General features: G+C 46.9%; 1 protein-coding gene across 23 annotated transcripts in view; it reads right to left on the bottom strand.

The window, feature by feature from the left end:
- Window positions 1-16,878, bottom strand: part of LOC123994553 (CUGBP Elav-like family member 2) — a 291,904-nt gene that overhangs the window by 84,630 nt on the left and 190,396 nt on the right. For all 23 annotated transcript variants that reach the window (XM_046297277.1, XM_046297274.1, XM_046297273.1 and 20 more), the window contains one exon: window positions 2,371-2,453. In XM_046297277.1, coding sequence (XP_046153233.1) covers window positions 2,371-2,453 — 83 coding nt within the window. The remainder of the gene's footprint in view (window positions 1-2,370; window positions 2,454-16,878) is intronic.

The following is a 16,878-nucleotide window of genomic DNA, read 5'->3' on the forward strand; positions in this document are numbered from 1 at the left end:
CAGCTACCTCCAAACCCATTCCTCCAACCCCCCACCCACAGTCCCCAGAGCTTCATTAGCTGTTCATTAGAAAATGCATGTGTGTGTGTGTGTGTGTGGGAATCGCTTAGGCATACGTCCAGTCCCTGTTCTGACCTGCACAAGCACAGCACACACACACACACACACACACACACACACACACACACACACACACACACACACACACACACACACACACACACACACACACACACACACACACACACACACACACACACACACACACACACACACACACACACACACACACACACGTCTCCACCCAGCACTTGCAGTCTGCTGCCAAAGCTGAAGGCTTAGAGAGAGAGGGGGAAGAGGGGCGAGGGAGAGAGAGACGGACAGGCAGGGAGTTGGCAGAGGAGAGAGGTTGCTTTTTTAAAATATGTCACTCCAATATGTGGCTGGCAGGAAACTGTGCTCTCAGTCTAGCCCATTGTTTTTCTGAACACTGTGTTGGAGATGGGGGGAGTATATGAGTACAGGGCTGTACAGAACATCCACGTTTACACTCACTACCACATTCTCTCCAGACTCTTCACACTCAACGCCCTACTCAAACATGGCAGCCATTCAACTGTTCCTGTGTGTGCCCTAAATCAATATGGCCACCGTTCAGCTCTGCCAGCCGCTCTCGTCCAATATGGCCGCCGTCCAACTGCTGTGATTGTGATTGGATCTCACCCTGTCAGGGCCTACAGTTTAGAGCGCAAGAATGAACGAGGGAGAGACAGAGTGCCAATATAAACATTGTTCTACTGCCTTTTACAAGAGAGGGAGAGACAGAGAGCTAATGAGCACCTATTGTTTTTTTTAGCTGAACTCGTTTGTTGCCTTGCCCTAAAGCGAACTGTGCTCTCCCTCTCTCCTTTCCTCATCACTCCATCCTTTCCTTAGCTCAGCTCTCTGTCCACCGCTCTACCTCCACTCAACGTTAAAGCATTTATGGACCCTCCCACGTCATCCCTCCAGCTCTCCCTCCCTCCTCCCAGAGGAAGGTCAGTCAGTACTCTAATAAAGTCCATCAGATTTAAACATATCCGCAGTGCTGCATTGCCGGTGAGAACTCAGAGGAGGCCATTTTAAATGAGTTAATCATCACCTCCCAAAACCTGGACAAGGAGTAATTAAACATAATGAACACCATTCCAACTAGTCTGGGGAGGAATGGGTTGTGGGTGAAGTAAGCAGATAGGGTCGTTAACCTATGGTTGAACCGACGAAACTTAGCTCTGGGGTGTTTTAGATAAGGCAGTGAGTGCATTCCTAGGTTTTCTGTTAACTAGAACTGTCAGGTTATCGATAATGGTGAGGAGTCAAGAGTTAATTCAGTTATGTTGTGTGTCCTGTGTGTGTGTTAGTGAGTTGGAATGAACTTTTGAACTTGCTTTATTCTCGGTCGGGAGTAGGTGATTCATTCTAGAAGCAATGAAATTACGGCATATTTTGTATATAAACTGTTGTGCGTGGTAACATGGTAACGCGCTCCGAGAATAAATACTATTATCTATTATTGATAAGACTGGTCTCCGTCTATTTTATGCAAACAAGAATCTTACAAATTATCCTAAAATAGATTTAAGTGAATTCAATTAATGAAAACATATTGGAATAATGAAATGACGTTAACAGTTACATGCCTGGGGAGGGACAGAGGGAGGAGGAGTTGGCAGAGGGACAGAGGAAATTAGGGAGGGCGGTACTTTCACATTCCTCTAATCCCTCAAATGTTTAGAGCATGTGACGTATCGTATCCATCCTCCACCCTCATATCCACCCTCATATCCACTCTCTCTAACCCAATAGTTATATCCACAAACCAACAGAGGAAATACAGTGTACAGACTTCCCTTCCCTCTAATTAATATGCTTCCAGAGCCTCAGAACAGCCAAGGCTGCAGCCTGCCAACACCCCAAGCAGGAGTAACCGTGGCCCAGGGGCCTGTTAAACCCAGAGGAGCAGCTAGAGACTTCCAGAACCTGGGAGGGGAAGCGAGACAAAATCCTATTGCTCATCTATCACTCCACTGTGTTTAACATACACACAGGGACAGAGGACAGCTGCAGGAGTCTGGTATAGGAAAGGCCCCTACAGCACACACACTCACACAGAAATATATTCACACACAGAATATATAATGTAGTCATACACAAATAAGCTTCTAAATGCAGTTAGTGACACAGGCCTACACACAAACACACACACACACACACAATACAGACAGCCACAGTGTGTGACGTGACAGTAATGGGAGATATGCCCTGGTAATCACTGACACTGCGTGACAGACGGGCAGCGTGGGCCGAGGAGAAACGAGAACACACACTCACCCCTGTTAAGGTCTTTATGTTATGCAGTGCATTCTGGGCTTCAAGGGCAGCTTTCCGTGTGTAAAACGTGACAAAACAGCACCCTGGAAGAAGAGAGGGGGAGAGACAGAAAGAGAGAACATGTTAAGTAACCCAAAAAAGTGTTCTTAATTAATTCATATAGTTTTACATCACCTGCAAAAGTAGGCTCAAGGAGAAACCAGCTTAGCATTTAAATGCAGAAAACATTCACGATTTTAAAACAATTCACTATTCATGACTTGAGTAACATTACTTCAGAATAACAGAGACACATCAAAGATAGAGAGAAGGGGTCGAAAGGTGGAGAAACAGGAGCCAGAGAGAGAACGCCAGAGAAAGGAAGAGAGAGAGAGAGAGAGAGAGAGAGAGAGAGAGAGAGAGAGAGAGAGAGAGAGAGAGAGAGAAGGAAGGAAAGTCATTATAAATGAAATAGTCATCTCCAGCGTAGGTAGCAGACAGTCCAGCTGTAGACCATTAAGCCACAGTCAGCAGTATAAGGAGCAGAGGAACTGCTGAGTCTTGTAGAATCACTGCTTCACACACATTTACAGTGTTCAATTCTTCATTTTCTGAGACGTGTGTGAATGACTAGTCCTGCTGTCCATCCATCTCACTTCCGTTATGTTGCACAGGTACCATGTATTTTTAACCCTACACCCTCAGAGAGGAACTGGTAGTGTGCATTGGAGCTTGCCTTGCAGAGGGGTTGATGATGGCATTCCATTGGAAAAGTGTTTTCACATGGTGTTGTCTGTGTTTGGGATGGTTAAGGTCTAGTCTATATTACAATTCCCATAGCGTATAGCCTGTGTATAGGAGGGGTTAGCCTAGCATTAGCTGTGTGTTGTGATGCCCATGGTGTGGGGCCTGTGTATGGACAGGTTTGAGCTTCGTATTAGCACTGTTGTCATTCCCATAGTGTAGAGGCTGTATGGAAGGGTTAGCCCAGAGTCTGGCAATATATGTGTATTGTGGTTCCCAAAGCACACAGCCTATTTAGCTCTTATTGTGTTATCATAGGTATGGGGGGTTAGCGTGTTAGTGGTGTGTATTGTGAATCCCTAGCATTAGTGTTGTATCAGTGTTTAGCATTAAGGTCTTAGCCTAGTGTAGGCCTATTGTGATCCCCATAGGGTAGGGCCTGTGTATGGGATGGTAAGTGTAGCAGTAGTGGTGTGTATTGTGATTCTCATAGCGTAGGGCCTGTGTATGGGATGGTATGTGTAGCAGTAGTGGTGTGTATTGTGATCCCCATAGGGTAGGGCCTGTGTATGGGATGGTAAGTGGAGCAGTAGTGGTGTGTATTGTGATTCTCATAGCGTAGGGCCTGTGTATGGGTTGGTAAGTGTAGCAGTAGTGGTGTGTATTGTGATCCCCATAGGGTAGGGCCTGTGTATGGGATGGTAAGTGTAGCAGTAGTGGTGTGTATTGTGATTCTCATAGCGTAGGGCCTGTGAGGGCTAGCGATGCGGCGTGTGGTTGACTGTCCCTGTTGGTGTGCTGTCAGGAAGAGGATCAAAGAGCAGAGCATAGTTCTCACACACTAAGGCTGTGTTTAGACAAGCAGACCCATTTTTCAACTAATTGGTCTTTTGACCAATCACAGCAGGTCTCTTCACATCAGATCTTTTTCACATCAGGTCTTTTTCGGTGCGTATGTGATTGGTCAAAAGAACAATTAGTTAATTTTTTTTTTTTAAAGATCAAAATTGGGCTCATGCAATACACATGCACAAAACTAGCAGTAGTGTACTCAATGCTGTGTTCACCTAAAGCCAGACCGATTTAAGACCGAGACCGGAGGAGGGGCGAGACTGAGTCAAGACCGAGTCAAGACCGAGTCAAGACCAAGTCAGGAGGAGGGGCGAGACCGAGTCAAGACAAAGACCGGAGGAGGGGCGAGACTGAGTCAAGACCGAGTCAAGACCAAGACAGGAGGAGGGGCGAGACTGAGTCAAGACCGAGTCAAGACCAAGTCAGGAGGAGGGTCGAGACCGAGTCAAGACAAAGACAGGAGGAGGGGCGAGACGGAGTCAAGACCGAGTCAAGACCAAGTCAGGAGGAGGGGCGAGACCGAGTCAAGACCAAGACAGGAGGAGGGGCGAGTCTGAGTCAAGACCAAGACAGGAGGAGGGGCGAGACTGAGTCAAGAAGACCGAGACTGAGTCAAGGAGACAGGAGGGCGAGACCGAGTCAAGAACAAGACAGGAGGAGGGGCGAGACCGAGTCAAGACCAAGACTGGAGGAGGGGCAAGACCGAGTCAAGACCAAGTCAGGAGGAGGGGCGAGACCGAGTCAAGACCAAGACAAGAGGAGGGGCGAGACTGAGTCAAGACCAAGACAGGAGGAGGGGCGAGACTGAGTCAAGACCAAGTCAGGAGGAGGGGCGAGACCGAGTCAAGACCAAGACAGGAGGAGGGGCGAGACTGAGTCAAGACCAAGACAGGAGGAGGGGCGAGACTGAGTCAAGACCAAGTCAGGAGGAGGGGCGAGACCGAGTCAAGAACAAGACAGGAGGAGGGGCGAGACCGAGTCAAGACCAAGACTGGAGGAGGGGCAAGACCGAGTCAAGACCAAGACAGGAGGAGGGGCGAGACAGAGTCAAGACCAAGACAGGAGGAGGGGCGAGACCGAGTCAAGACCAAGACCAGAGGAGGGGCGAGACTGAGTCAAGACCGAGTCAAGACCAAGACAGGAGGAGGGGCGAGACCGAGTCAAGACCAAGAAGGGCCTTCCATCATTCACACTGAACTGGACTGTGTGTTTACAGTCAGTAGGACCTTCCATCCTTCACACTGAACTGGACTGTGTGTTTACAGTCAGTAGGACCTTCCATCATTCACACTGAACTGGACTGTGTTTACAGTCAGTAGGACCTTCCATCATTCACACTGAACTGGACTGTGTGTTTACAGTCAGTAGGACCTTCCATCATTCACACTGAACTGGACTGTGTGTTTACAGGCAGTAGGACCTTCCATCATTCACACTGAACTGGACTGTGTGTTTACAGTCAGTAGGACCTTCCATCATTCACACTGAACTGGACTGTGTTTACAGTCAGTAGGACCTTCCATCATTCACACTGAACTGGACTGTGTGTTTACAGTCAGTAGGACCTTCCATCCTTCACACTGAACTGGACTGTGTTTACAGTCAGTAGGACCTTCCATCATTCACACTGAACTGGACTGTGTTTACAGTCAGTAGGACCTTCCATCATTCACACTGAACTGGACTGTGTGTTTACAGTCAGTAGGACCTTCCATCCTTCACACTGAACTGGACTGTGTTTACAGTCAGTAGGACCTTCCATCATTCACACTGAACTGGACTGTGTGTTTACAGTCAGTAGGACCTTCCATCCTTCACACTGAACTGGACTGTGTTTACAGTCAGTAGGACCTTCCATCATTCACACTGAACTGGACTGTGTGTTTACAGTCAGTAGCAACAGCGTGACTTTAGATCATTAGAACGCATTCACCAAATGCCACAAAATACACCTGAATGGATTTCTGCAAATATGTAAATACCACAGGAGTCCTGTTACATTTGGGGACATTACAGTCCTATTGAGCAAACAACTATGAAACGTTAGGCTCTCTCTCCCCCAGTTATGCACATCAACAACTAATACTAGCCAGAGCAAGATATCCTAAAATCTAACGAAGGAATATTAGATAAACCCTCTCAAACCTTTTCAGTTAGTTGGCCATCAAAATTGCACTGATAAACGATGGGGAATTGTAGCCTCCACGTTCTTATGCAGCTTGCTTGTCCCAATCAAGCAACGAAGCTAACTGGCTAAAGTTACCTAGTTTTCTACTTCCAGACACAAATGAGACAACAACTCACTCTGACCATTTTACTCACCTTGACTAGCTATGACCTTTTTCCTACTTTTACTTACACGGTCATATTCAGCAAGTGTTGGCCATTCGTAAATTCATTAGTTGTTCTGCACTATGGCACACTCAGACAAGAAGGCTCTGAAATCAGAGTAGATGTTTTTATTTATCCTCTAAGCAAGTCAGTTCAGAACAAATTCTTATTTACAATGACGACCTACACCAGCCAAACTCGGACCGCACTAGGCCAGTTGTGCGCCACCCTACGGGACTCCCAATCACAGCCAGTTGTGATACAGTCTGGTTTCGAACCAGGTTGTCTGTATTGACGCCTCTTGCACGGAGATGCAGTGTCTTAGACCACTGGCCCACTTGGGAGCCCAGACAGCCAGAGAGAATTTTCGAATGCAAGATATATGCTAACTGGAGTTGTTCTTGCTAGCTCACCAAATGACACCTGCATCTCTAGCTGTGTACAGCCACTGAAAAACAATATGAGGGGAAAAAGTCAGCTGCTCACCCACTCCTCTAATGGGATGTCATGACATCCTCCTAGCAGCTAGCTTGCTATCTATCCAGCTAACATTAGGCTCTGTGTTTTTAGCTTGCTACATAAATAGATATTCTAGCCTACTAGCCACGTTATAACCGACTTGTGATCATTGCCCTTGCTGGTTTGATTGTATTTACATTCCCATCCTTAGCCTACATTCGTCAATTTGTTGTCCAGAATATTGAGTCATTGAAACTGAAATCCCAAATGGAGGCAGTAAACAACGTACCAGGCCAGCTGTGATTTACAACCTGACAGCAATATGTTTTGGACTTCCAAGAAATGTATTGGTGAATTATATTAATCATGCATTGAACTGCATCCATCTATTCTGACAACAATGCCTTACTCTATGTCATGGAATTTTGATTCCAATATACCTATTTTTAAAAAGTCTCATAAAAGGGTTTTGTAGCATAAACTGGGAATTTGATATTTTTGACTGATATTACGATTTTCTGCTGGTTTCATATCTGCAAAGTAGTTACAACTCTGTCAGTTCCACTTTAAACTTTAGGTCCCTGGTTACTTTGTGTGCTAAACGTGAAATGTTTTTTTTTGCATTGGGAAGTAATAGTCAATTGGGAAATGCTTAATGTTTTGTTTTTGTATTTTTATGAATGGGACCTACTGGTTTATGGGCTGCTTATCCTTTAACATTGCTGTGTTTGACTGCTGTCTTTCCATCGGCCCTATGCAGTGGTGTAGTGGTTTCTGGAGAAGTAGGAAAACAAATAGTTCTCAGACCAGCCCAGCTGTAACGGCTGTTGGAAGGAGTGGAGGACCAAGGTGCAGCGTGGTTCTTGTTCATCTTTATTATTTGAACTGAACACTGATTAACAAACATAACAAAGAGAATGAACGAAAACCGAAACAGTTCTGTCTGTTGCAGAAAGACACAAAACAGATAACTACCCAAAAAAACCATGTGGGGAAAAAGCTACCTAAGTATGGTTCTCAATCAGAGACAACGATAGACAGCTGCCTCTGATGTAGAACCACACCGGCCAAACAACAAAGAAATACAAAACATATAAAATGAACATAGAATGCCCACCCTAGTCACACCAGCAAAGGAGAGGCATCCCTTTTCCCTTTGTTTTTCATGAGTTTTCCTGCAGATTTTAACTCTCAAAATCAAAACATGTTTAAATAGAAAAATATACTAAAATGTGATTTTCTAAGTCCACAACAATGCTTAAACTACATCAATCTGATTGGGTGGGCCTGTCAGCGCCTGGCTCCCCATTGGGTGGGCTTCTGTCCACCCAGGCCCACCCATGTCTACGCCCCTGATGCAAACAGCGCATGTTGACAATTGTGCATCACAAATAGCCTACTAACCAACACTTCGGACATAACTTTTTCAATGCCTGGTTTACATACCCATTGTTGCCTTAGTTAGCATTTACTGGTAGATATCATAAGTTGAAATGTCTTACCTACCTACCCGCTACCGATGTCATATTATTCTTCTGTGAGCTGCTCCTTGCCAATGTCACGCCTTGGTCATTGTATCTTGTGTTTTTGTATAATAATAATATAATATAATATATTTTGTTATATATTTGGGTAGGCCAGGGTGTGACATGGGTTTATATGTTGTTATTTCGTATTGGGTTTGTATTAATTGGGAGTGTGTATTATTAGGGGTGTGTCTAGTTAGGCTTGGCTGCCTGAGGCGATTCCTAATTGGAGTCAGCTGATTCTAGTTGTCTCGGATTGGGAACCATATTTAGGTAGCCTGAGTGCGCGTTGTATTTCGTGGGTGATTGTACCTGTCTTAGTGTTAGTCACCAGATAGGCTGTATTAGTTTCATTCGTTTGTTGTTTTCTTCTTCCGTTATTTCATGTACCGTATTAGCTTCATTAAAAGTCATGAGTAACCTACACGCTGCATTTCGGTCTGACTCTCTTCAAACAACAGACGAACAACTTTACAGAATCACCCACCACGATTCACAGACCGAGCAGCGTGTGAACTGGCAGGATCTGAAGGAGGACGATATGGATTATACTACGTGGGAAGAAATCGACAGGTGGGCGGCCGACCCAGGGCGTGTGCAGGAGCCCGCCTGGGATTCCCTACAGCAATGCGAAGAGGGCTATACACGTATGAAATCGAGAAGGAAAGCATTGCTATACAGAGCGAAAACTGAAGGTAACAGGGGAAAGCGCAGAGAGAGAGTGGCTGAGTCAGGAAACAGACCTGAGCCTACTCTCCCTGTTAATCGTGAAGAGCAGTTGCAATGGGAGAGAATGCATCATTTGGAGATTTGGACATGGGAGGAGGAATTAGACGGTCAAGGACCCTGGGAGCAGCCGGGAGAATATCGCCGTCCCAAGGAGGAAATAGAGGCAGCTAAAGTGGAGAGGCGTATGTATGAGGAGGCAGCACGGCGACGCTGTTGGAAACCGGAAAGTCACCCCCCAAAAAATATTGGGGGGGGCTAAAAGGGAGAATAGTTATGCCAGGTAGGAAACCTGCGCATACTCCCTGTGCTCACCGTTGGGCTAGAGAGACCGGGCAGGCACCGTGTTATGCTATGGAGCGCACGGTGTTTCCAGTGCGGGTGCAGAGCCAGCTGCGACTTATACCAGCCCTTCCTATTGGCCGGGCTAGAGTGGGCATCGAGCCAGGTAAGCTTGGGCAGGCTCGGTGCTCTAGAGCTCCAGTGCGCCTGTACGGTCCGGTCTATCCAGAGCCACCTCTACACACCAGTCCTCCGGTAGCAGCTCCCCGCACCAGGCTTCCTGTGCGTGTCCTCGCGCCAGTACCACCAGTTCCAGCACCACGCACCAGGCCTCCAGTGCGCCTCGCCTGTTTAGCGCAGCCAGAGCTTTTCTCCTCTCCTGCGCTGCCGGAGTCTCCTGTCTGTCCAGCGCCACCAGTGCTCCCAGTCGGCCCAGCGCATCCTGTGCGCATCGCCTGTTCAGCACAGCCAGTGCTTTTCTCCCCTCCTGTGCTATCGGAGTCTCCAGCCTGTTTAGCGCAGCCAGAGCCTTTCTCCTCTCCGGCGCTGCCGGAGTCTCCTGTCTGTCCAGCGCCACCAGTGCTACCAGTCGGCCCAGCGCGTCCAGTGCGCCTCGCCTGTTCAGCGCAGCCAGAGCTTTTCTCCTCTCCTGCACAGTTGGAGTCTCCCGCCTGTTCAGCTCAGCCAGAGCCTTTCTCCTCTCCTGTGCTGCCGGAGTCTCCTGTCGGCCCAGCGTCACCAGTCTGCCAGGATCCACCAGAAGTGCCAGTCTGCCAGGATCCGCCAGAAGTGCCAGTCTGCCAAGATCTTCTAGATCGGCCAGACAACCTTAATCATCCAGGTCCACCATCCAGGCAGGATTTACCGGAGCCTACTACCTGCCTGAGCTTCCTCTCAGTACTGAGCTTCCTCTCAGTACTAGGCTCCCTCTCTGTACTGGGCTCCCTTTCAGTACCGAGCTTCCTCTCAGTACCGAGCTTCCTCTTAGTACCGAGCTTCCTCTCAGTACCGGGCTTCCCCTCAGTACAGGGCTTCCCCTCAGTACCGGGCTTCCCCTCAGTACCGGGCTTCCCCTCAGTACCGGGCTGCTCGGTCCCGGGCTGCCCCTCTGTCCCGGGCTGCCCCTCTGTCCTGGCTGCCCCTCTGTCCTGAGTTGCCCCTCTGTCCTGAGTTGCCCCTCTATCCTGAGTTGCCCCTCTATCCTGAGTTGCCCCTCTGTCCCTGAGCTGCCCCTCTGTCCCGAGCTGCCCCTCTGTCCCGAGCTGCCCCTCTGTCCCAAGCTGCCCCTCTGTCCCGAGCTGCCCCTCGGTCCCGAGCTGTCCCCTCGGTCCCGAGCTGCCCCTCAGTTATGTGGGGATCAGGGTGAGGACTATTAGGCCATGGTCGGCGGAGAAGGTGGATTATCCTAGGACGCGAAGGGGAGGAACTAGGACATTTATGGAGTGGGGTCCACGTCCCGAGCCAGAACCGCCACCATGGACAGACGCCCACCCGGACCCTCCCTATGCTCTTGAGGTGCGTCCCGGAGTCCACACCTTAGGGGGGGGGGGGGGGGGGGGGGGGTTCTGTCACGCCTTGGTCATTGTATCTTGTGTTTTTGTTATATGTTTGGGTAGGCCAGTGTGTGACATGGGTTTATATGTTGTTATTTCGTGTTGGGTTTGTATTAATTGGGAGTGTGTATTATTAGGGGTGTGTCTAGTTAGGCTTGGCTGCCTGAGGCAATTCCTAATTGGAGTCAGCTGATTCTAGTTGTCTCGGATTGGGAACCGTATTTAGGTAGCCTGAGTGCGCGTTGTATTTCGTGGGTGATTGTACCTGTCTTAGTGTTAGTCACCAGATAGGCTGTATTAGTTTAATTCGTTTGTTGTTTTCTTCTTCCGTTATTTCATGTACCGTATTAGCTTCATTAAAAGTCATGAGTAACCTACACGCTGCATTTCGGTCTGACTCTCTTCAAACAACAGACGAACAACTTTACAGCCAAAACACGTTGAGCTGCACACTTCCTGCCTGCACATGCTACTTCTCTGAAACTAGGCTATGTGCACGGCACACAAGAATACTGTATATTTCACGTGCTTAGCGATTGTGAGGGCTACTTTATGCATGATTTCTATTGTACGACGTAATTGATAAGTCATATACCTCCACTACACTGCTATGATACGCATTAGTAGGGATTAAGAAGTCAGTATACGCAATGCCCACTGACAAAAGTGTGTTATACAGTTTATACCCGCGTACAGCCCCCCCCTACACCACTGGCCCTTTGTCTTTTATAAAAATGTCCACACTCCTACATGAGTGTACTAGTATTACAGATGCTGTCCTTTCAGAATCACCAACCTGTCACACACTGAAGACCTATAGGTTCACCACTGTCACACACTGAAGACCTATAGGTTCACCACTGTCACACACTGAAGACCTATAGGTTCACCACTGTCACACACTGAAGACCTATAGGTTCACCACTGTACTAACCTGTCACACTGAAGACCTATAGGTTCACTACTGTACTAACCTGTCACACACTGAAGACCTATAGGTTCACCACTGTACTAACCTGTCACACTGAAGACCTATAGGTTCACCACTGTACTAACCTGTCACACTGAAGACTGTTCACCAGACCTATAGGTTCACCACTGTACTGAACCTGTCACACTGAAGACCTATAGGTTCACCACTGTACTGAAGAACCTGTCACACTGAAGACCTATAGGTTCACCACTGTACTAACCTGTCACACTGAAGACCTATAGGTTCACCACTGTCACACTGAAGACCTATAGGTTCACCACTGTCACACACTGAAGACCTATAGGTTCACCACTGTACTAACCTGTCACACTGAAGACCTATAGGTTCACCACTGTACTAACCTGTCACACTGAAGACCTATAGGTTCACCACTGTCACACACTGAAGACCTATAGTTCACTGTACACTGTCACACACTGAAGACCTATAGGTTTCACCACACCTAACCTGTCACACACTGAAGACCTATAGGTTCACCACTGTACTAACACACTGAAGACCTATAGGTTCACCACCTAACCTGTCACACACTGAAGACCTATAGGTTCACCACTGTCACACACTGAAGACCTATAGGTTCACCACTGTCACACTGAAGACCTAGGTTCACACACTGAAGACCTGAATAGGTTCACCACTGTACTAACCTGTCACACTGAAGACCTATAGGTTCACTGTCACACACTGAAGACTAACCTGTCACACACTGAAGACCTATAGGTTCACCACTGTACTAACCTGTCACACTGAAGACCTATAGGTTCACCACTGTACTAACCTGTCACACACTGAAGACCTATAGGTTCACCACTGTTCACACACACTGAAGACTACCTAGATTCACCACTGTCACACACTGAAGACCTATAGGTTCACTAACTGTCACACACTAACCTAGGTTCACCACTGTACACCTGTCACACTGAAGACCTATAGGTTCACCACTGTACTAACCTGTCACACACTGAAGACCTATAGGTTCACCACTGTACTAACCTGTCACACACTGAAGACCTAACCTGTCACACACTGAAGACCTATAGGTTCACCACTGTCACACACACTGAAGACCTATAGATTCACCACTGTCACACACTGAAGACCTATAGGTTCACTACTGTACTAACCTGTCACACTGAAGACCTATATTCACCACTGTACTAACCTGTCACACACTGAAGACCTATAGGTTCACCACTGTACTAACCTGTCACACTGAAGACCTATAGGTTCAAGACCTAGGTTCACACTGAAGACCTGAAGATAGGTTCACTGTACTAACCTGTCACACTGAAGACCTATAGGTTCACCACTGTACTAACCTGTCACATACTGAAGACCTATAGGTTCACCACACTAACTGTCACACACTGAAGACCTAGGTCTAACACTGAAGACCTATAGGTTCACCACTGTCACACACTGAAACCTAGGTTCACACTGTACTAAACACACAGAAGGCCTATAGGTTCACCACTGTACTAACCTGTCAGGTTCACCACTGAACTGAAGACCTATAGGTTCACTACTGTACTAACCTGTCACACTGAAGGCCTATAGGTTCACCACTGTACTAACCTGTCACACTGAAGACCTATAGGTTCACCACTGTACTAACCTGTCACACACTGAAGGCCTATAGGTTCACTCACTGAAGACTAGGTTCACACTGTACTAACCTGTCATAATGAAGACCTATAGGTTCACCACTGTACTAACCTGTCACACACTGAAGACCTATAGGTTCACACACTGAAGACCTATAGGTTCACTACTGTACTAACCTGTCACACACAGAAGGCCTATAGGTTCACCACTGTACTAACCTGTCACACACTGAAGACCTATAGGTTCACTACTGTACTAACCTGTCACACACAGAAGGCCTATAGGTTCACCACTGTACTAACCTGTCACACACTGAAGACCTATAGGTTCACCACTGTACTAACCTGTCACACACTGAAGGCCTATAGGTTCACCACTGTCACACACTGAAGGCCTATAGGTTCACCACTGTCACACACTGAAGGCCTATAGGTTCACCACTGTCACACACTGAAGGCCTATAGGTTCACCACTGTACTAACCTGTCACACACTGAAGGCCTATAGGTTCACCACTGTCACACACTGAAGGCCTATAGGTTCACCACTGTACTAACCTGTCACACACTGAAGGCCTATAGGTTCACCACTGTCACACACTGAAGGCCTATAGGTTCACCACTGTCACACACTGAAGGCCTATAGGTTCACCACTGTCACACACTGAAGGCCTATAGGTTCACCACTGTACTAACCTGTCACACACTGAAGACCTATAGGTTCACCACTGTCACACACTGAAGGCCTATAGGTTCACCACTGTACTAACCTGTCACACACTGAAGGCCTATAGGTTCACCACTGTCACACACTGAAGACCTATAGGTTCACCACTGTACTAACCTGTCACACTGAAGACCTATAGGTTCACTACTGTACTAACCTGTCACACTGAAGACCTATAGGTTCACCACTGTACTAACCTGTCACACACTGAAGACCTATAGGTTCACCACTGTCACACACTGAAGACCTATAGGTTCACCACTGTACTAACCTGTCACACACTGAAGACCTATAGGTTCACCACTGTACTAACCTGTCACACACTGAAGACCTATAGATTCACTACTGTACTAACCTGTCACATACTGAAGACCTATAGGTTCACTACTGTACTAACCTGTCACACACTGAAGACCTATAGGTTCACCACTGTCACACACTGAAGACCTATAGGTTCACCACTGTCACACACTGAAGGCCTATAGGTTCACCACTGTACTAACCTGTCACACACTGAAGACCTATAGGTTCACCACTGTACTAACCTGTCATACTGAAGACCTATAGGTTCATTACTGTACTAACCTGTCACACTGAAGACCTATAGGTTCACCACTGTACTAACCTGTCACACACTGAAGACCTATAGGTTCACCACTGTACTAACCTGTCATACTGAAGACCTATAGGTTCACTACTGTACTAACCTGTCACACTGAAGACCTATAGGTTCACCACTGTACTAACCTGTTACACACTGAAGACCTATAGGTTCACCACTGTCACACACTGAAGACCTATAGGTTCACCACTGTACTAACCTGTCACACACTGAAGACCTATAGGTTCACCGCTGTCACACACTGAAGACCTATAGGTTCACTACTGTCACACACTGAAGACCTATAGGTTCACCACTGTACTAACCTGTCACACACTGAAGACCTATAGGTTCACTACTGTACTAACCTGTCACACTGAAGACCTATAGGTTCACTACTGTACTAACCTGTCACACTGAAGACCTATAGGTTCACTACTGTACTAACCTGTCACACACTGAAGACCTATAGGTTCACTACTGTACTAACCTGTCACACTGAAGACCTATAGGTTCACCACTGTACTAACTTGTCACACTGAAGACCTATAGGTTCACTACTGTACTAACCTGTCACACACTGAAGACCTATAGGTTCACTACTGTACTAACCTGTCACACTGAAGACCTATAGGTTCACCACTGTACTAACCTGTCACACTGAAGACCTATAGGTTCACTACTGTACTAACCTGTCACACACTGAAGACCTATAGGTTCACCACTGTCACACACTGAAGACCTATAGGTTCACCACTGTACTAACCTGTCACATACTGAAGACCTATAGGTTCACCACTGTACTAACCTGTCACACACTGAAGACCTATAGGTTCACCACTGTACTAACCTGTCACACTGAAGACCTATAGGTTCACCACTGTACTAACCTGTCACACAATGAAGACCTATAGGTTCACCACTGTCACACACTGAAGACCTATAGGTTCACCACTGTCACACACTGAAGACCTATAGGTTCACCACTGTCACACACTGAAGACCTATAGATTCACCACTGTCACACACTGAAGACCTATAGGTTCACCACTGTCACACACTGAAGACCTATAGGTTCACCACTGTCACACACTGAAGACCTATAGGTTCACCACTGTACTAACCTGTCACACTGAAGACCTATAGGTTCACCACTGTACTAACCTGTCACACACTGAAGACTTATAGATTCACCACTGTCACACACTGAAGACCTATAGGTTCACCACTGTCACACACTGAAGACCTATAGGTTCACCACTGTCACACACTGAAGACCTATAGGTTCACTACTGTACTAACCTGTCACACTGAAGACCTATAGGTTCACCACTGTCACACACTGAAGACCTATAGGTTCACTACTGTACTAACCTGTCACACTGAAGACCTATAGGTTCACTACTGTACTAACCTGTCACACACTGAAGACCTATAGGTTCACCACTGTACTAACTGTCACACACTGAAGACCTATAGGTTCTCCTAACTGTCACACTGAAGACCATAGGTTCACTACTGTACTAATCTGTCAGATATAAAGACTTAATGTTTCCAGGTTCACCACTGTCACACACTGAAGACCTATAGATTCACCACTGTCACACTTTCTGAAGACAAATTCACCAGACAGAAGTACAAATGTACTAACCAAGACACTGAAGACCTATAGGTTCAACTGTACTAACCTGTCACATACTGAAGACCAGGTTCACCACTGTACTAACTGTCACACTGAAGTAGGTTCACCACTGTGTCACACACTGAAGACCTATAGGTTCACTACTGTCAACATTTCACACTGAAGACCTATAGGTTCACTACTGTACTAAGTCACACTGAAGACCTATATGTTCACCACTGTCACACACTGAAGACCTATAGGTTCACACTGTACTAACCTGTCACACACTGAAGTAGGTTCACCACTGTACTAACCTGTCACACACTGAAGACCTATAGGTTCACCACTGTCACACACTGAAGACCTATAGGTTCACCACTGTACTAACCTGTCACACTGAAGACCTATATGTTCACCACTGTCACACACTGAAGACCTATAGGTTCACCACTGTACTAATGTCACACACTGAAGACCAGAGGTTCACCACTGTCAAACTGAAAA

Source organism: Oncorhynchus gorbuscha, linkage group LG14 (genome assembly GCF_021184085.1).
Source record: "Oncorhynchus gorbuscha isolate QuinsamMale2020 ecotype Even-year linkage group LG14, OgorEven_v1.0, whole genome shotgun sequence".
In the NCBI taxonomy this organism is placed as follows: Eukaryota; Metazoa; Chordata; class Actinopteri; order Salmoniformes; family Salmonidae; genus Oncorhynchus; species Oncorhynchus gorbuscha.